The sequence below is a fragment of the Geotrypetes seraphini genome, chromosome 5, assembly GCF_902459505.1.
Source record: "Geotrypetes seraphini chromosome 5, aGeoSer1.1, whole genome shotgun sequence".
Taxonomy (NCBI): domain Eukaryota; kingdom Metazoa; phylum Chordata; class Amphibia; order Gymnophiona; family Dermophiidae; genus Geotrypetes; species Geotrypetes seraphini.
Window position 1 is genome coordinate 247,814,344 of NC_047088.1, and position 20,906 is coordinate 247,835,249.

The window sequence follows — 20,906 nt, forward strand, 5'->3', positions numbered from 1 at the left end:
CTAGTTGCCGATCCACCTTTCACAGTCTTTCACCATGACAAGGTGGTTCTGCGTACACATCCAAAGTTCCTCCCTAAGGTTGTATCTGACTTTCATCTTAACCAGTCCATTGTCCTGCCTGTATTCTTCCCGAAACCTCATTCTCATCCTGGAGAACAGCTTTGCATACTTTGGACTGTAAGTGTGCTTTGGCTTGCTATTTAGAGCGCACTAAGCCTCACAAATCGTCTCCCCAACTTTTTCTGTTCTTTGATCCCAATAAGTTGGGACATCCTGTGTCTAAACGTACGTTATCCAATTGGCTTGCTGCTTGCATCTCATTCTGTTATGCTCAGACCGGACTGACACTGGAAGGTTCTGTCACGACCCATAAGGTTAGAGCTATGGCAGCATCTGTAGCTTTCCTCAGATCAACTCCTATTGAGGAAATCTGCAAGGCTGCTACTTGGTCCTCAGTTCATACTTTCACATCTCATTATTGTCTGGATGCATTCTCCAGACGGGATGAACACTTCGGCCAATCTGTTTTACAAAATTTATTTTCCTAATAGCCAACCTTCCCTCCATCCCTCTTTTTGTTAGCTTGGAGGTCACCCATCAGTTAAGAATATGCTGCCTGCTTGTCCTGGGATAAAGCACAGTTACTTACCGTAACAGGTATTATCCAGGAACAGCAGGCAGATATTCTTATGTCCCACCCTCCTCCCCGGGTTGGCTTCTTAGCTGGCTTATCCTAACTGGGGACCGCGTGCCTCCGTCAGGCAGGAAGGCACTCGCGCATGCGCGGTGCGGCCTAGCTAGAACTTTCTAAGTTCTTAGAGTGCAATCACTCTAAAATTGTCCGTACCAGGGCTCCGTCGGTGCCGTCACCCATCAGTTAAGAATATCTGCCTGCTGTCCCTGGATAACACCTGTTAAGGTAAATAACTGTGCTATATTGGATGATGTTATCTCAAATGGTAAATTGCTTGAATTTTCACAGTTGCAACATAAGCCGGATATTTTTCAATGTAACGTAACCTGAAATATTTTCCAATATAATGTAATCTGAATCCTCAATATGTAACCTGTACCAGCAATTTTCCAATGTAATGCAACCTCCTGGCAATGTCCAGCTCTCTTCCAATGTAATCCGCTTTGAACCGCAAGGTACAAGCGGAATAGAAATCACTAATGTAAAGTAATGTAATATGGCCTTAATAAATCACAAAGTTTCAGATGGTTGCAACTGAAGCAAGCCATTCAGGAAGGGTTTCCTGAATGGAAAAATCTTAATAATCAATATAGTCTGGAATTCTTATGCTTTCAGGCGGATTTCTTGGGTCACCAAGCCACTTAGTGGTATAAATTGATTTCTGGTTTTGGTAGGTTAGGGGAGATTAAAAGAAAAGCGGCCTTTGGCTCGGCTGGCGAACTGTGGGGACGTTTCTAAAGGTCCTTCTCCTATTCAGTATCCAATAGTGTTTCTGTTAATTGTTCCTTTTGTGGGGTGGTGGTGTTATAATTTGCACTTATTAGTTTCGTAGTTCTGCTTGACTATTCAGCAGACTGAATGTACTTGGGACTGCACAGCCCACTTGTACTACAGCCAAAAGTTTGTCTCAGTCTCCAACTGCTGGTCATGGTGAGCTATTACCCATCAGTGAGCTGTGCCAGTCTGGAGAGACTAAACGAAAGAAAATTAGCAGGTAAGAACCTGATTTCTCCTTCCTCCACTCTAATGCTGTTTAAAGCTGCTGACAGTCAGGCACTGCATAATTGTGAGTAAACCTCCATTATCTCCTATGGAAACTTTGGGGGTGGCTTGTAAAACAATTGTAAAGTTGTTTTTCACAACCTTTGAGGATAGGATCCAGATCCTCCGCCTCCCCAGACCCCAAATTGCTATTCTTTATTTTTGTTTATTTTTGCCGTTTTTGGTACGAATTCGTGACTGCATCCATCTTGGATTTGAATGGCCATTTCTACGACTTCCATCACCAACTGCAAGCAGCTGCCGATTTTGCTTAACATCTGACAAAAGCTGAAATACTGAGGTCCAGTATGGTAAAAGCAGCGCACAACCCCGCCACATGTGGAAATAAGTACTAGGTTCCCCACACCCCCTCCAACAATCGAAGCCCCCCTCTTTAGTTTAGCCAGAAGTTCTGGGGTAAGGTACCAGCGAAGAGGGGCCTTAGCCATTCTCCACTGTGGGGGTAGCCAAACCCAGTGAGGGCTTATGTCTCTATGCCTGCTCTCATACTTGCAGCAAAATAGACCTGGCCAAGTCAGCCTTGAAAGAGAATCCTCCTTCGTACATTCAAACATAGATAGATTTTTGATATAGTCCCCTTTTGTACGGTCGGTCCTAATAGGTGCTCAAATGCTATTTTCCCTTGTAAAAGCTCCTGTAACATCCCTGAAGTGAGTATATAATGTTTAACTTTTAAGTAAGGAAATAAATCCAGAGACACCAACCCATAAGCAACATGCAGGTCCCCAAATGGTATCCATCAGTTGGCCCACACAAATCGGACCTTGTCTTGCCCAATGAGTGAAAAACCCTCATCTGTCTCCTGGGACAAATTCCTCATTAAATTGAATAATAATAATAATAACTTTATTCTTATATACCGCCAACAATCTTGCGACTTCTAGGCGGTTTACAATAAAGAGAAACTGTACATACAGCGAATTACAGGGTATAGCAGTGTACATCTGATAATGGGAACCTTAATGATAATAACAACAGTTCGTATGCTACAGGGCCTTGAAGTGCCATGCGGCTTACCTCCTCTGGCAACGAGTTCCAGAGCTTAACTATTCTTTGAGTTAAAAAAAAAAAAATCTCCTATTTGTTTAAAAGTATTCCCATGTAATTTCATTGAGTGTCCCCTGGTTTTTGTATTTTTTTAAAGGGTGAAAAATTGATTCACTTTTACCCGTTCTATACCACTCACGATTTTATAGACCTCAATCATAACCCCCCTCAACTGTCTCTTTTCAATCTGAAGAGCCCCAGCCTTTTTAGTCTTTCCTCATACAAGAGGAGTTCTATCCCCTTTATCAGTTTAGTCACTCTTCTTTGAACCTTTTCTAATTCCACTATATCTTTTTTGAGATACGGCAACCAAAACTGTGCACAATACTCAAGATGAATAAGCACCTTTATTTAGCATCACTTTCCTAATAATTCTTAGCTTCCTGTTTGTTTTTTTGCCGCAGAAGATTTTAGCGTAGTGTACAATGACACCCAGATATTTTTCTTGGGCGCTGACTCCTAAAGTAGACCCTAGCATCCAATAGCTATGACTTAGATTACACTTCTCCCTCTGTATTTGCGGTTTTAGCACTCACGGTTTTGATTATTCACAGTTTTTTGGCCCAGGACCCCCCTTAGTGAATCGCTCCGTCCCCGACCTCCCCAGACCTTACCTGGTGGTCTAGCAGTGACACGGGGCAGGAGTGATCTTCCTACACTCCTGCCCCATGCAGAACTGTCATCAAAAATGGCTGCTGTGAGTTCCTGTGGTCTCACGAGACTACAACGGGAACTCGCGGCAGCCATTTTTGGTGACGGCTTTGCACAGGGCAAGAGTGTAGGAAGATCGCTCTTTCCCCGCATCACTGCTAGACCACCAGATAACGTCTGGGAGGGAGGCGGGGGTGGTCAGAGTTGGCCCAAAAGTTATTCACGAATTTTCCATATTCACGGGCCGGTTCTGCCTCTAACCCCCCGTGAATACGGATGGAGGCGTGTATTCTTCCTGATCTGCATCACTTTGCATTTGTTTACATTAAATTTCATCTGCCATTTGGATGCCGAGCCTTCCAATTCCCTAAGGTGTTCCTCAAGTTTTTCACAGTCCTTAATTCCAGATCATTGATAAATATCAGTGTTCTCCCTAGAGCCTTTTAGCCGGGCGCTCCACCCGGCTAATTTAGATGACCACCGGTTGTGAATCCTGCTGCCGCCGCTGCTCAAACATTTTTTTTTTAAACCCTGTCACTGGCTTGGGGATTCCCCGGATTGGCTCGGCACAGCCTGAAGAGCTGCCGGAAGTTCAATGTTTGACTCCCGCCTCAGCCTGACTCTTTTTTTTTTTTTTTTTAAAGCGCCGGCTTCCTTTATTCCCCTCCGAAACCGGAAGTTACATCCCGAGATGGGAAGAGAAGGGAAGCCGGCACACACAGTATTACCATTAGAGCCCTGGAGCGTGGGTTTAATTCTCTACAGGTTAAGGCGGGACATAGGGCATGGAGGGAAGCTTACAACTTGCTGCTCTTGCTTGCTTCGGGCCTTCCTCACTGCCGGGTCCTGTCTACTTTCTGTTTCCGTGAAGGCAGGACCTGGCAGCGAGGAAGGCCCAAAGCAAGCAAGAGCAGCAAGTTGTAAGCGTTCTCCGTCGCTTCCCTATCTCCCGCCTTAGCCTGTAGCAAATTGTGAATGCTGCACTGTGGGGGAAGAGAAATGCTGCAGCTCCACACAGTTGGGGTTAAGAAAAATGCTGCTGCACCCAATGGGGGGTGGGGGAAAATGTTGCTGCTGCTGCATCCATTGGGGGGGAAGAGAAATGCTGCTGCACCCAATGGGGGGGGAGAAAAATGCTGCTGCTGCACCCAGTGGGGGAGAAGAGAAATTCTGCTGCTGCACCTAATTGGGGGGAAGAGAAATGCTGCTGCTGCTGCTGCACCCAGTTGGGGGGGAAGAAAAATGCTGCTGCTGCACCCAATTAAGGAGAGAGAGGGAAGGAGGGAGAAGGAAGACTAGGAAAGGGAGAGGAGAGGAAAAAGAGATGTCAAGACCATGGAAAGGAGGGAAAGGAAAGGAGATACCAGACCATGGAGGGGGAGGAAGAGATGTCAGAGCATATGGGGGGGGCAAGAGACAGATGTCATACCAGGGGAAAGGAAGGAAGGAGAGAGAAGAAGGAGAGGAGATGCCAGATAATGGAGGGGAAGGGGATATAGAAGGAGAGGAGAGAGATGCCAGGGCATGGGGGGAAGGTAAGGGAAACTTAAGGAGACAAATGCCAGACCAGAGGGAAAGGAAGGAGCGTAGTTGCCAGAACAAGGAGGGAGAGAGATGCCAGGGCATGGGGGGAGGGAAGGGAAGGAGATAGAGATGCCAGACCATGGAGTGGGAAGGAAGGAAAGGAGGAGAGAGTTGCCAGAGCATATGGGAAATGGTGGAGACAGATAAATGGAGAGGGGGTGAAGCTGAGATGAATCATGTACAAAGGAGAGAAAGGGTACAGGATATACAGTTTATTGAAGGGACATAAAAAGAGGGAAGATGCCGTATGGAAGAGAGAGAGGGCAGACACTGGATGGAAGGGGCAGAAAAAGGGTGGGAGAGAGAGAGAGGGCAGAGACTGGGTGGAAGGGACAAAGAGAGAGGGCAGATGTTGCTGGGAAGGGAGAGAGGACAAACGCTATATAGAAAGAAGAAAGTGAAGAGAAGAGGATTGAAGCAGAAAAGGCTAAAGGTAGAAATAATTTTTTTTTGTTGTTGCTTTATGTAGAATCAGGTAGTATTGTAACTGTATTGTTAAAAGTTTATAAATAGGAAATGGAAATACAGTAAGTCTTTGGTGGGGACTAAACCCCTTTCCTCAGGTCAGGAGAGGATACCATAACAGCAGTATACTATACTGTCTTGAATAAAGATTTGGCCTCTGAAAGCTAATTGATAAATGGTTTAGTCCAATAAAATGGTATTTTCTTATTTCTCGCTATTTTATTTCTACTTGTTAATTTATAAAGTGGTGATTGTTATGTATCAGTTTTTTTCAAATTTACATCTACTGTCTTTATATTTTGCACAGTATTAGGGGACATAGTATGTTATTGAGAAAGACATGGGGGAAGCCTGTTAAAGGAAAATTTTATAAACTATAAAGAGTTTTACCTCATGCAAAATTGTCATTTCTTTAATAAGACATTAACTATTTTTTCTGCGGTCGTCCAAGTACCTATAAATCCAAAATGTGGCCCCCCAAAGGGTTTGAGTTTGAGACCACTGTTCTAATATGTGCTTATTAGGTGTTTCATAAGTATTATGCTGACATTGTATTATCTCTCTCTATCTCTCATATGAATGCTAGTGCTGTTAATACGTATATTTTTGAAACTGTTTCATGGTTGTCCTATTAACTTTCAGTTTGCTGATTTTGAGTTTACTTCATTCATTGTATTACCGTATTTTTCCGCTCCATAAGACACACCTGACCATAAGACGCACCCTAGATTTAGAGGAGGAAAATGAGAAAACTAACATTCTGAACCAAATTCTCCTTGACAGGCTCTGCACCCAATCCCAGACTCCTTTCTAAGCTCTGCACCCTATCCCCCCTCCCTGCCAGGCTCTGTACCCTGTCCCTCCTCTGGTGGTTTAGTGGTAGGCTGAGACAGGGCAGGCAAGCCTGGTGACTGGCAGGCAGGTAGGAACAGGGTAGGCAGACAGGCCTCCCCCCTCCCAGGCAGGCAGGCCTCCCCCTCTCAGGCAGGCAAGCCTTCCCCCTCCCAGGCCTCCCCGTAGGCAGGCCCACCCTCTCTCTGCTCCCTCCCTATTTTTAATTCAGCATGGCATGCAGGCCCCTGCCTCTCCCCCCCCCCCCCGTACCTATTTTTAATTTGGAACGGCAGAGCAGGGCAGGCCCCGGCCTCCTCCTCCTCATTACCTTTTTTATCATTCTGGCACCCTCCCTCGCCGGATGCAGCTACCTGGTCCCTGCGAGCAGAGATCGCTGCCGCTGAGTCCTCTTCTTTTTCCTTGCGGCAAAGTAGCGCACAAAGCTGCCTACCCAGTCCTGCGCTGCTTCCATTGAGAGAAGCGGCGCGGGACCGGGAAGGCAGCCTTGTGCGCTGCTCTGCCGCAAGGAAAAAGAAGAGGACTCGGCGGCAGCGGTCACTGCTCGCAGGGACCAGGCATCTGCATCCAGCGAGGAAGGGCGCTAGAATGATAAAAAAGATAATGGGGTGGGGGGTATTTGCTCCATAAGACGCACCCTTATTTCCACCCCCTTTATAAGGGTGGAAAAAGTGCGTCTTATGGAGCGAAAAATACGGTATGTTTATATTTGGTCTTTTTACTACTGTTAACAAAATTATAAGCTTTATGTTGAATTGTAATTGCCTTGGTAGAATCTCTTCATGAGGGTGATTAATAAAACCCAATAAAAACATTTCTGAAGCTTATATGGGAGCTGTAAAATCAGAAGAGATGCGTATCTAGTAAGTGGATGTTTTGTAAGTAATATACAATTAATATAAATTGATAACATAGTCCACATATGCTTAAAACTTCAGTTGTGCCTTCAGGAGTTCAATTTCAAAGTGACCTTTTGGAGTACATTCATTTTCCTAGTTATATATAACTTGAAAATTGGGGTTCATCATTATTTTACACAATTTGTGTTTCTTATGATAGTGGTTTCTCTTCAGTCCTTGAACATGACATTACAGAGCCAACTGAATGAATCTCAAAAGAGTCTTGAATTACTGCAGAGCAAGAATGAAGAACTCCTTAAGGTGATTAATGAGCAAAAAGTAGAAAACAAAAAGTTGGTGAATGTCATCCAGGAAAAGGAACAAGAGCTGCTTCACAATAAGCAACAAAGTGACATAGATGCTACAAAAGTTAAAATAGGTGAGTATTCTCAATATAGGTTGTATTTATTTGACCTGGCATTTTACTACCATGTTTCCTTGAAAATAAGTCCTACAGAGAGAACGAGAGCCAGAAGGCCCAGCCCAGGCAAGAGGCGGGAGCTCATATTCACCCTTACAACGAGCAGAAGGGGTAAGGACCGTGTTTGGGAGGAAGGGCGGGCGGATGCCGCTTTCAGCATGGGGGTGCTTTGTGGTTCTCGCGGGGGGGCATTCACGGGGAGGGGGGTTGCGATGCCGGTTCGGGGGGGTGCGATGCTGGTTAGAGCAGGGGGGAGGTGCTCGTACACCAGAACATGCTTGGTTTGCGAGGCAAAAGTTTGCTGAGTGTTTTGCTCATCTTGCAAAACACTCGCAAACCGGGTTACTCGCAAACCGAGGTTCCACCGTATGTCTCCTGCTTATTCATTATAGATTTTCAGAAAAACAGAGTGCTTAGTAGTTCAGAACCACTGTTTTAGCTGGTCTTCCTGGGTTTTCTCTGTATCCACCTCAAGAACTATAGAATGCTACAATTTAGTTTTTCTCAGCTGTGGTACTTCTGTGTTTCTTAGCATATGGTCTTCCTCTGCTGACTGTCAAATTTGATTCTTCCTCCAAACTTCTGGTCTTATCTGTTCATAGTATGGCCCCTCCTTGTTTTTTTGTCCTCATTCGATATTATTCTATTTCTTATTGTCTGTTAGCTCCTTACTATATTTAGTATTCTGCCTTTCAATGGCAAAAGGAAGAAAGTAACATTTTTATCAAAATTAGGTTAATGGCATTTCCAGTGCAATATGTGAGACATTCTAGACAACAGGGTTATTTCCCCATACTCGCTTGGACTGCAGAAGGAATCTACTCCGGATTTTTCACATTGCCTCCAGTGTACTTCACAGGTCAGCTTAGCGCCCTCTAGCAGTCTTTCCTTCTGCACGCATGGCTGCAGCCGTGTGTTCTGCTCTCCTGATTTTTATTATTTTACTTCAATATAGTTTTGTCCCCTTTGTAGGTATTTTTGTGTCTACAGCAATTTGGAGGCTTTGCCTACTTGCAAATTCACAGACTTTGGTCTGTAGCTGACCGGCTGATCCCTTTTGGGTACCTGTTGGCCAGTCTACATAGTAATCCTTGGAGCTTAGGGTCGTCCCTGAAGCTGTCTCACCATGTGGCAGTGAATTCTAGCCGGTTACTGACTCAAAGCTGGAAGCATCTGGTAACAGTGAATACAGCAGAGTTGACAGGCTCTCATAGCAATTTTGAAAAGTTAATTTTGAGGTGTTTTCTATGTTTTCAAGTGTTCCCCTGTGTTCCCCCACCTGAAGAATCCTAAAATTGCAGGGGTTTTTTTATTTTCAGGAAGTGTTTATTTTAGCTTGTTTTTGGCATGAATTCAGTGCCAGCGGCCATCTTGGATGTTTAGCAATCTTTTTTTTCTTTTCTTCTTCCTGCATCTTCATCAGGAAACTTGCTGGGATAGAGTCTCCTTTTGTGATCTCATGCGAGATTTTCACAAATTTAGCGCTTTTTGAGTGTCTTTACACCACGTGTCGTGTGCACAGAAGCAGGTGATTCCTTGCTCAGCTAGCCTAGTGGGGCAGCCGCCATTGCTTTCAGGGCTTGACTCGGCTGGTTTTTTGGACAGCCAGGCGGCAGACCCTCCACAGCCTAAGAAACGCAAGTCTAAGTCATCTAAGGGTGACTCTATGCCACAGGGACCTGATATGTTTTCTGACTTTATGAGATTCAGACCAGAGGTTCTGCTGCTGGAAGTTCTCTGCCTCCGTCGGCGTCTGGGGTGGTGGGGTGCCTTCGGGGAGCTCCCCTCTGCCTGTTCCTTTTTTGACTCCTGTTCTAGGGGATCTGGAAGCTGATCTGTGACTCTCCAGAAGGTCCTTTGAGAAATGCTAGGGCTATGTCTCATTTGAATCCTATGGCGCAGGAGTTCCAGCAGCTTCTGGGACAGCCTAAGGTGGATTCCTTAGTGGCTCAGGTGACTAGGTGCATCTCTCTTCCTGGTGCTGGGGGAGTGGTGTTGAAGGATATGCAGGACCGCTGAGTGGATGTGGTCCTCAGGAAAATTTTTGAGACAGCAAATTAAGGCAGCAGTGGTGACATCCTTTGTGGCATTCACCTGTCTCTCTCGGCTATGTATGCTGGAGATTGATGTGGTGGAGCCTCCTTCTCAGCTTGTGATGGCTGGGACAGATTACATGGCAGATGCCTTATGTGATCTTTTGACCTTATGTGATCTTTTGAAAGTGCTGTCAAAGGTGTCAGCGTATTCTATTTCGACATGCCGAATGCTTTGGGTTCGGCAGTGGGCTGGTAATTTCCACCTCCAATGCAACTTTCAAGAGACAGTTATTTGGTAAGGGACTGGATGACCTCATGGATTCGGTATTGGACCGTCACCCGAAGACCGTACCTGATAGTAGAGCCAGATCCTCCCGGGGTTCTGGGTGTTCTAATTTTCATGGCTCCCAAATAAATTTTCTTGACTATAAGCAATATGTTTCTTCCTCATCGCAGATATTTTCACAAAGTTCCCATGGTCGGTATGCGGGCTACAGGCATTCCTAAATTTCCACCGCCTATCCTGCACAACTTGCCTAAAAGACAAAATGAGACTAGGGAGCCACATGCCCCTCTGCGTTTAGGGGGGTCAGCTCTCTGAGTTTCTGCCTGCCTGGCAGACCAGTGGGACTTGAAAATTATTCGGTCAAGCTACAAGCTGGAATTTGCCCAACCTCTGTCAGTTTGGTTTGTGGATTCTCCGTCCAGGCACCCAGATAAGGCATGCAAAGTCCAGACTGTTGCTCGGTGCTTGCTGGATATTCGAGCTATAGAGCCGGTGCCACATGACCTCTCGGGCTCAGGCAGATACTCTGTATACTTTATCAAACCAAAGAAAGGATCAGAAGACTGGAGATCGATTCTGGATCTTCAGCATGTGAATTCGGCGCTTAAGATTCCTCAATTCTGAATAGAGACCATGCAGTCAGTCATTGCAGCAGTGGCTCCAGGAGATTTTCTGGCCTCCCTGGATCTGTTAGAGACGTACTTGCATGTTTCCATTTTTCTGGCCCACCGCAAGTTTCTACGGTTCCATGTTCTGGGTCAGCATTATCAGTTTTCAGCCCTGCCCTTTGGGCTAGCAACATTTCCCTGGACCTTCACCAAGGTGATAGTGGTAGTTACATACAATATGTAATTTCTGAAAATGCAAAAATCTGCATGGGGCTTTGGTTCTCAGGAAACTTTTCTTCAGTCCCCACACCTGCCAAATGCATGTAAAAGTACACATGTTCCACTATGCATATACTTTCATCCATCTGCAGAGTAAAGAATTTTCAGACAGATTATGTGGAACTTGCTTTGAAGTTTGCCTTTATCATTAAACCTCCATATGTATATATTAAACTTTAAACTCTTTTTGGCATTTTTAGAAGTGGAAGAAGTTATGAGAAAACTAAAGAACTTGCAGTTTAAAGTAGAATCCTCTGAAAAGGAAAACCAGATTATGGGTATCACCTTAAGACAGCGTGATGCAGAAGTGAACAGACTGCGTAAGCTAACAAGGTAAGATAAATATTTTGTGGTTATCTTTTGAATAGTATTGCCCTTCCTACAAGATTTGTGCAGATTTTGTTTTCTGTTCTTCACTGAGAATCAGGTGATACAGCCAAACCTCAGACATCCTTTGAAAGCTGCCAGTGTGGAACTTTCCTTTAAGTATTAAAAAATTCTACAAACTTGTAGACATGTGCCAGTCTTCCTGCGCTGAGGAATACATCCACCCCCTTCAGTCTGCTTCTTCCTCTGGACAAGCCACAACCATCAGCCCTCTGTCTCCACACGAGGAGGGAAAGAAACAATTCACTGACCACAACCAGACATTGTTACATCCACTCCAGATTCTGCAGAAGTGACACTCACATCTCCCACATTTCAGTGTAGTACTCTCTTCAGTTTTTTTCCTTTTGCAAGGGAACCATGCAGAGGTCTTTCTGATCTGCTCTGCTTTATTTTTCTTTTCCATTTATTTTCGACAAAAGTTCAAATTTTTCTGTGGCTTCTTAGGGGATCTCTGCCTGGAAAAGGATGCAGGTTCCATAGAGCAAGCGTTTGGGTGGACCTGTAATGCATTCATCATAGTTAACAGTTTGAATCCTTTTTCTTTCCATACCATCAGTATTTCAGCACCAAACCTAACTTAGTATTTCTAAGATTTTATACTAAAGGGAATAGCTCTGATTGCAACATGCTTTGAGCTTTCTTGATGGTAAGTTATAAAATATTAATGATTTTATAATAAAAATGGGTTTGTTTGGGGTTGAGATTTTTTGTTTGTTTTATTGGGGAGCTTTGAACTTAAGTGTCAATTTATTTTTGGCACCTCTTAATATGAGACTAATCAAATAGAAGGAAAATTTGAGCTGAGACTAAGAATTATTCTGTTACAATGAGGATTTAGTTTAGCTAATTTTTTTTGAATCCCTCATGTTTTTATAGATACATGTTTCAAATCTATGCCAGTACAAAAGTTCAAGTTTATAAATGCTCTACCCAAGAGGATTTTTAAAGTCAGATGATGGGGATAAGACTCTCCAGGGTATACATACTCAAGTAAAAAGCTTTGATTCTGCTGTTCTATTCACCGGGTGCTGCCCTGAGGTGGTGGGATCAAATCTCAGTGTTATTCCTTGTGACCCTGGGCAAGTCACTTAATCCTCCATTGCCCCAGGTATAAAATAAGTACCGTACCTGTTATATACTCATATGTAAACTGCTTTGAATATGCAATCACAAAAAAGCGGTATGCAAGTCCTATTCCCTTTCACCCTGAAGTTGTATTGGTTTTGTTATATATCAAGAAGATGTATTTTATTGTATTACTCATTAAAGACCACCAGATGGTGGTGTATACATAGCAAAAATATATCTTGTTCCTATTCTGCTCCATGCGTAAATAGATCATTTCTTGCCCCATTAATGTGGAACTCTATTATTTAGCTAAGTAAACAAAGGAAGAAGGAAAGTAGTTATGGTAAGCCTTCTTGATGATCCTTAATGTTTGTCTCAAAACGTCATACTTAAGAATTAGATAGCAAAATATTATAGAAAGTAGAGTCTAATTTGTACAGTTTATTCTTTTCCTAGTTATATCAGTTTACAGTCAGTTTCTGATCTGTAAACTAGGCAAGTTAAGCAGTATACCATATATACTGTAATATAAACCGAGATTTTGTGCCAAAAAAATGGCCGAAGCCACTGTTCTTCGATTCTCCAGCGCTGCTGTGACCTCTTCTGTACTGTTTTTTTGCTGCAGTCCACTCCCCCCCCCCTTTTGAAGCAACTTCCTGTTTCTGCTTGGACGGACTGCAGCAAAGGAATGGTGCAGAGGAGGCCACAGGCAGGACAAGAGAATCACTCCCACGCCAGTGACCTCCTTGTAGTTTTTGTGGTGAGGATGCTTCGGAACCTAGTGGGGAGAACATTTGGTAGAACTGGAGAGGGGGAGTAAGGAGGGAGAAAGAAGGGAGAGATGCTGAATGGGAGAGGCAGAGGAGAGGAAGGAGATGGTGGCACATAGATGGAAGAAAGTGGAAAAGGAGGAAAGAGATGGTGCACCTGGATGGAGAGAAGGGGAAGAGATGGTGCACATGGAGGGAAGTGAGAGGGAAGAGATAGTGCATATAGATGGAGGAGAGGGGAAAAGCTGGAAAGATAGATTTGAGATGGAGGCAGATAAATGGAAGAAAACTGAATATAGTGCAAGAGGTGACGATGGAGAGAAAAGAAACAGCAAGAGCATAAGGAGGCCTTGGAAACAGAGTTAAGAACAAAGAGGGAGCAAGATGATCAGAAAAATAAAATCGCCAGATAACAAAGGTAGGAAAAATGTTTTTATTTTCAATTTAGTGATTGAAATAGTCAATTTTGAAAATTTACATTTATTTTTATAATTTGAATTGTACTGTGTGCAGAGTCTGGCACATTAGGATTTTGTTTGTGTACAATAGGTCTTTTAGTTTGTGGGTTTGTATTTGAAAAGGGCTTTTCTGCTTTCTGCATGTGTGACTGAGGCCAGTTGTTCTGGTGAAGATAGAAGTCCAGAAACTTTGGTTGGTGTTGTGGCCCCAAGTAGGAAAAAATTTATTGGCTGCCCTTCAGCTTTTTTGGACTCGAAACAGCCCCAGCTAAAAAATTAGTGATTAATTATGGCATTACTTACGACACTCACATACTCAAATTTCTAATCTCAGTTTATATTCGAGTCAACCTTTTTTCCTCCTTTTTGGGGGGGTCAAAAAGATTGTCTTGGTTTATATTCGAGTATACTGTATACAGTACTTCTTCTACTCTTATGGTCAGGTAAAATCTTTAAATCCAAGTAACTAATGAGGATCCTGGTATATGTGGGATGACCTCATCATTTCACATGGGAAGGCCCATTTTACATGAAATGTCGAGATCAGACTGAGAGACCCAGGTTTGGTCATGCTCAATTACAGCAGTATTTTACAAAGGATCTGCTGAACATGAAACATTTTGTAAAACACATATAAGAAAGTACAGATGTGCATATGAATTTGCCCACATATGCAGCAGGATCATCCATTTTAGAAATACATACATTGAAAAAATAAACAGTGCGAGTTTGGCAATTTTCATATTGAGGCATTAATTTTGCTAATTCCACATGTAAATGATATTACAGTACTTCCATGTGTAACATAGTAAAATAGTAGATGATGATAGATAAAGACCCAAATGGTCCATCCAGTCTGCCCAACCTGATTCAATTTAAATTTTTTCTTCTTAGCTATTTCTGGGGGAGAATCCAAAGCTCTACCCAGTACTGTGCTTGGGTTCCAACTGCCGAAATCTCCATCAAAACTCACTCCAGCCCATCTACACCCTCCCAGCCATTGAAGCCTTCTCCAGCCCATCCTCCCCCAAACGGCCATATAAAGACACAGACCGTGCAAGTCTGCCCAGTACTGGCCTTAGTTCAATATTTAATATTATTTTCTGATTCTAGATCCTCTGTGTTCATCCCATGCTTCTTTGAATTCCGTCACCGTTTTCCTCTCCACCACCTCCCTCTAGAGGGCATTCCAGGCATCCACCACCCTCTCCGTAAAGTAGAATTTCCTAACATTGCTCTTGAATCTACCACCCCTCAACCTCAAATTATTTCCTCTGGTTTTACCATTTTCCTTTCTCTGGAAAAGATTTTGTTCTATGTTAAAACCCTTCACGTATTTGAATGTCTGAATCATATCTCCCATGTCCCTCCTTTCTTCTAAGGTATATATATTCAGGGCTTCCAGTCTCTCCTCATACGTCTTCTGGTGCAAGCCTCCTATCATTTTCGTCGCTCTCCTGTGGACCGCTTCAAGTCTTCTTACGTCCTTCACCAGATACGGTCTCCAAAACTGAACACAATACTCCAAGTGGGGCCTCACCAACAACCTGTACAGGGGCATCAACACCTTCTTCTTTCTACTGGCTACGCCTCTCTTTATACAGCCCAGCATCCTTCTGGTAGCACTGTCTTGTCACACTGTTTTTTCGCCTTTAGATCTTCGGACACTATCACCCAAAGGTCCCTCTCCCCGTCCGTGCATATTAGCTTCTCATCTCCCAGCATATACGGTTCCTTCTGATTATTAATCCCCAAATGCATTACTCTGCATTTTTTTTGCATTGAAGTTTAGCTGCCAGGCATTAGACCATTCCTCTAACTTTTGCAGATCCTTTTTCATATTTCCCACTCCCTCTTCAGTGTCTACTTTGTTACAAATCTCGTTATCATCTGCAAAAAGGCAACCTTTTCCTTCTTCCTTCACTCACAAACATATTGAAGAGGATCGGCCCCAGCAGGATATAAGTGCCATCAATTAAGTAGTAAGGCTATAATTGTGTTATCTTCATTTTGGAGGCAGAAATGAACAACTGGGGATTGAGTAGAATTACTCAGTTAAACCTCATGTAAAGCCCTTGGCCAAAATGAGCACTTATAAAAAATTTTAAAAATCTCTACATTCTTCTGAAATAACACCCAATGGGGAAATTTTCCCTCTAAATTTATACATATTTCCTTTATAAAATAAATTGGGGAATATAGATAGATAGGACATGTTTGAGCACAATAGAATTCTATCTTGCCCCTTGAAATCTCTTCACTGTGTGATCTTCACATGCAAATAGTAGCTTTCTGAGATTATCATTTACACATGTATGCAGTCCATATGTAGAAATGCAGCTATTTACACTTGCAGATACTTTTAGAATTTGTACTTTAAGATGGGCATAAATAATGCTCATTAATTTGTTTATTGCTGTATGTGTTTTTATCCAACAGTGTGTTTAGTAATGATTGAACATAAATGTGTCAACATGTTTAGTATGGGTTTTGTTTAACCCTGTGCAACATTTATGTAATATTTTGGCAGAACTGTGGGAGACTTTACTAACCTATTTCATTACTGTTAACAGAACCTTGCAAGGCAGTATGGCTAAGCTCTTGTCTGATCTCACTGTGGACACTTTCCATAGTAAGCATGGAAAATGCCTTACAAAGTCTCTACTGAATGTCTATGAAAAACAGCTACAGGATGACCAGAGCCCTGTTAGTACTTCTGTCATGAATTATCTAGAAAAATTAGAAAATGACCAAGTTTTGACCAGCTCTGAGCCAGTTTTTTCAAACGGATGTGGTAATATGGAAGGACCAGAACAGAATTATGAAAACGTCAGTGTCCCGGACATAGCGTATGAGAATTTCCCTATACCTAAAGAATCTCTGGGAGCTTCCAAAAATGTTACTGACTTGCCAGGTCAGCAGTCGCCTCTTATTCTCCACACCCGTTCAAAGCAGAATGCTGCAACAAACAGTGACTTTGGTACAGTGAAGGGTGATGAACATAGATTAGATGAGACCACTTGTATACCCCTACTGAGCAGTCCTTCCAAAAAATATTCAGCTGTGTCAGAAAAGAAAATGTGCACTTCACCACAGTCCAGTACAGTTTCTAGACTTTTGGAATATGACACTGGAGTCTCTGACTCACAAAAGAATAATGGATTTAGGAATTTCTTCCAAGCTCTTGGGCAGTCAGAAGATGAAGAGAAAATTTTGGATGATAAATATACTGGCAACACTGGTTCAAACAAAATTGTGGCAAATAGCTCTGAAATGATGGAGAGAACTAAGCTAGAAGATGATTGGTTGCCAATAAAATCAAAGGAAATAAATATTTTTCCTACTGATTTTTCGAGTAAGGTAGAAAGTTCTGTATCTGCTAATGGTTTTTTCAGTTTTCTGCCACATGATCAGGCAAAAACTGTACAACCCACAAACAGACTTTCCATTGACAGCTCTGTTTTATCAGCTTCTGACTTCATATCAGGAAAGTCAGATTGGAGCTTGTCTTCCTTCTCAACATTTACATCACATGATGAACAGGATTTTAGGAATGGGCTAGCTGTTTTGGATGCTAACATTGCTAGATTACAAAGGACGTTGCAGACTGGCTTCCTGAATAAATGAAAGATATCATTAACATAACTGTGCCTTTTTCTGTAATAATTCTTTATGGCAAGTGGTTGTGTATTTGTTTTGGAAATCATGCAGTCTTTTTACTTTAGAGGTCCATCACATCATTAATAAGAGCTTCTAAAACAAAAACTCGTGACATTGTATAAATTCAAATAATGTATTGTCTTTTTAAATTTAAAACAGCAAAAAACCCTCCTGAGCACAATTAATACCATTAAGGATTTCTTCTTGGTATTAGTGCCTGCAGGGATTGCCTTAACTCAGGCTTGTTCAACCTTTTTCTATAGGGGGGGGCCACATTTTATATTTTCTAACATTTGGAGGACCAAAACACGCATCATGGTTTACTATGTTTCATCAAATAGTGGTAAAATGCAACAATCCATCTTTAACCCCCTCCTCACCTCCACCTTCAGTCTTTCTATCTCATATAACCCTCCCCCAGCCATCACCTAGTCTCTCTAACACATGTAGACTCTTTTTCCCTTTTCCCCAGCCTTCACCAGTAGAAGAAACATTGGTATTCCTGTTTTCCCTCCATGACTCGGCTCTCTGTAAGCTTGAGCCACATGATGCCAGAATTTCAGGTTGGTCTTTCAAATCTTGTGAGACTTAAAACTGGAAGACCAGGAATCTTGTTATAAGTACCACAAGAATTACCAAGCTTCTGAGGGCCAGAAAAAAAGCACTTGGCAGGCTGGGTTCTGGCCTGAGGGCTGTAGGTTGGGCAAGCCTACCTGAACTCCTCTAACTCCTTACTGTAGCATTAATTGCTAAGACAGCTTTTCATGCTAGTCATGATTTAACTAAAATATTTTTAGCCAAAGATTTAAAATTTTATATGAATGATTAGGTTTAGAATGTCATGTTGTGTGTGTTACATATTAGCTGTTAAAGTTATTTACACAAGCAATTACTGACTTAAATAAAATTGAAATAAATTATGTACTTTTGGACCTGGACAGAATAAATATATAGAAGTAGGTTACTTTAATTTTTGAGCTGGAGGACTGTGGAAAGATATTTAGCTTTCTATAATATGCACTTGCTGGCTACAAAATTATGGCATTTTTATGTTTTTAAACAATGAAATTCTAGTATTTACAAGACATGTTATGCAAGCTATTGAGGACTGGTATAAGAACACAATTTTGCTTCTTCCTCAGTTTTTATCGCCATTATATCAAGTCTTTCATTTTATGAGCTACACACCTATATGTCTATACTAGAAATGTACACCTTAACAGGGCCAGTGATAGGTTTCACTGTAATCTGTTTTTGCTTTTAAATAAAATCAAATGTATAATTCTGATTTTCTTACACTGGAGAAGAGGAATTGAAAGGATGGTTATGATTTGGATTGGATTTATTTCACTTGATATACAAAACTACAGAATTTGAAAATACAGTGCATCACACTATGGGCTCCTTTTACTAAGGTGCGCTAGCGTTTTTAGTGCAAGCAGGATATTATCGTGCGCTACGCATCTAGAACTAACGCCAGCTCAATGCTGGTGTTGAGGTCTAGCGCGCGCACGCCATTCTGCGCGTTAATGCCCTAACGCAGCTTAGTAAAAGGAGCCCTATATATAGAAAAATATCACTTCCAGTGCAATAGGTGAGACATTCTAGACCAGTGGTCTCAAACTCGCGGCCTGCCAGGTACTATTTTGAGGCCCTCGGTATGTTTATCATAATCACAAAAGTAAACTAAAACAGTTACTTGATCATATTTTCTGGGACTGCTTTTGTACATCCCATTTGTCCAGAATGACAACTTAGTTGCTGAAAAAAGATATGTTCTTACCTTGATAATATTTTTTCCAGTAGATAGGTGTGTCATTCTGGACCCCTGCCCTGTCTTTCCTGCGCCTGCCTACTATCTTATTCTGTTCTTCTCCAAGTATGTATCTTGGATGCCAGTTAGCCCTTTAGGGTACTACCTGAGCTCCTTTGATGCTTCTATTGGCATTTGGTGGTTATTTCATTGTTCAAGCGTTTTGTTAGAGCAGAACTGTTCATTTGTTTGGGAAGTTTCCCATGTCCTTACTTCACCTAGTCTTGGAGCTTTTGCACACTTGAAAACTAAGTAAATGTACGGTATGTATTTTGTAAAATACTTAGGTTTAAGCGTGTTAGAAATGTTATAAATAAATAACTGTAGGTGGCAGTAGAGCTCCCAGTGAAATTAGAGGATCACAGAAAAAAATCCAGAGTGGATTTCTTCTGCAAAATTTGCAGCGAGGGGGAAATTGCCCACTTGTCCAGATGGCACACCTATGTACTGGAAAAGATATCAAGGTAAGAACATACACTCCTCCCTCCTAATTTGCAGTTTCGGCACACGCGGTTTTGACTATTTGCGGTTTTGTGGCCAGGACCCCCCCCCCCCCCTAGTAAATCGATCTTACCTAGTGGTCTAGCAGTGACGTGGGGCAGGAGTGATCTTTCTACATTCTTGCCCCATGCAGAGCCATCATCGAAAATGGCTGTTGTGAGTTCCCTTAGTCTTACGAGACTATACCGGGAACTCACGGCAGCCATTTTCGATAACGGCTCTGCACGGGGCAGGAGTGTAGGAAGATCGCTCCTACCCCTTGTCACCGCTAGACCACCAGTTAAGGTCTGGGATGCAGGAGGGAGGCGGGGTGGGTCAGAGCAGCCCAAAAGTTATTCATAAATTTTCCATATTTGTGGGCCGGCTTTGCACCTAACCCCCGCGAATACAGAGGGAGGAGTGTAATCTCTTTATACTGTATGTTTGTTAATGCAGGCTAAATTGATTCTGTGAACTAAAATTTGTAAGGCACATTAATTAAATCTGCTATAATGACTGCATACCCCAAAATGATAGCCAAAATGTCATCCATGGAAATGTGCATCCCCCAGTACCTACATTGCTGCTACCTAGGGCTAGCCTTGATAATGGTTGTAGAGGTGCAGGAAGTAGTAAACTTCACCATATGAGGGCCTCCCTATACAAAATCGCCGTAAGTGAACTGAAGCATCAAGTCTCAAGTAAAAATAGAATTTCAACCACAGAAGATTTGATTGCAATTTGTATCTATGCTACCTTATGCTTCCCTTCAAACCACAGCAACTGCATAAAAACTGGTTGGTTTCTATAAAAGTCTGAGGTTGCAGTACTAAACCCTGCATGTTTTTATAAGCCAGTACTGCTGCCATACGTGGCATTTGATACTCTAAAAGTTTAACCCACTCAGCATTATAGTTGGGAATGCCCTGCGGCCCAGAGACTATACAATAAGATAACTTATGCTTTACTAAGCCATCTGAAGCTGTGTATGAAAGGTTGAGAGCAATTCAGTATTACAGATACATTCTTGAAGCCCTAGATGATTCAGTTTAGTAAACCTCTTGAATTATTTCAGATGAGAAATACAAGACAGTGGTGCTAAGTCTATAAGACCACCTGCATCCAGCAGCTCTACTAATTCTATATTTCCTGATATCCATATGTACAGTCCCATTTTAGACAGGACATAGAAAATAGAATTGAGACATCCCAGTCAGGACATTTCAAATTCCAGTAATATTTTAGAAAAGGATCTGCCAAGCAGGCTATTTTACAATTAATCAAACCTATTTTTTGGATGTATACAGGAACTTTTTAGGCCTCTGAATGCCACTGTGCGCCCAGAGCTAAAAGGGGCATATCTGGAGGAGTGGTTAGGGCAGG

At 42.4% G+C, this 20,906-nt stretch overlaps 1 protein-coding gene across 1 annotated transcript in view; it reads left to right on the forward strand.

Annotated features, from left to right (window-relative positions):
- The window catches only part of CCDC14 (coiled-coil domain containing 14), a 172,560-nt gene extending 154,007 nt beyond the window's left edge, over positions 1 to 18,553 (forward strand). The window contains 3 exon segments of the mRNA XM_033945697.1: positions 7,415 to 7,633; positions 11,085 to 11,217; positions 16,144 to 18,553. Coding sequence (XP_033801588.1) covers positions 7,415 to 7,633; positions 11,085 to 11,217; positions 16,144 to 17,197 — 1,406 coding nt within the window. The 3' untranslated portion in view covers positions 17,198 to 18,553.
- The last annotated feature ends 2,353 nt before the right edge of the window (positions 18,554 to 20,906 follow it).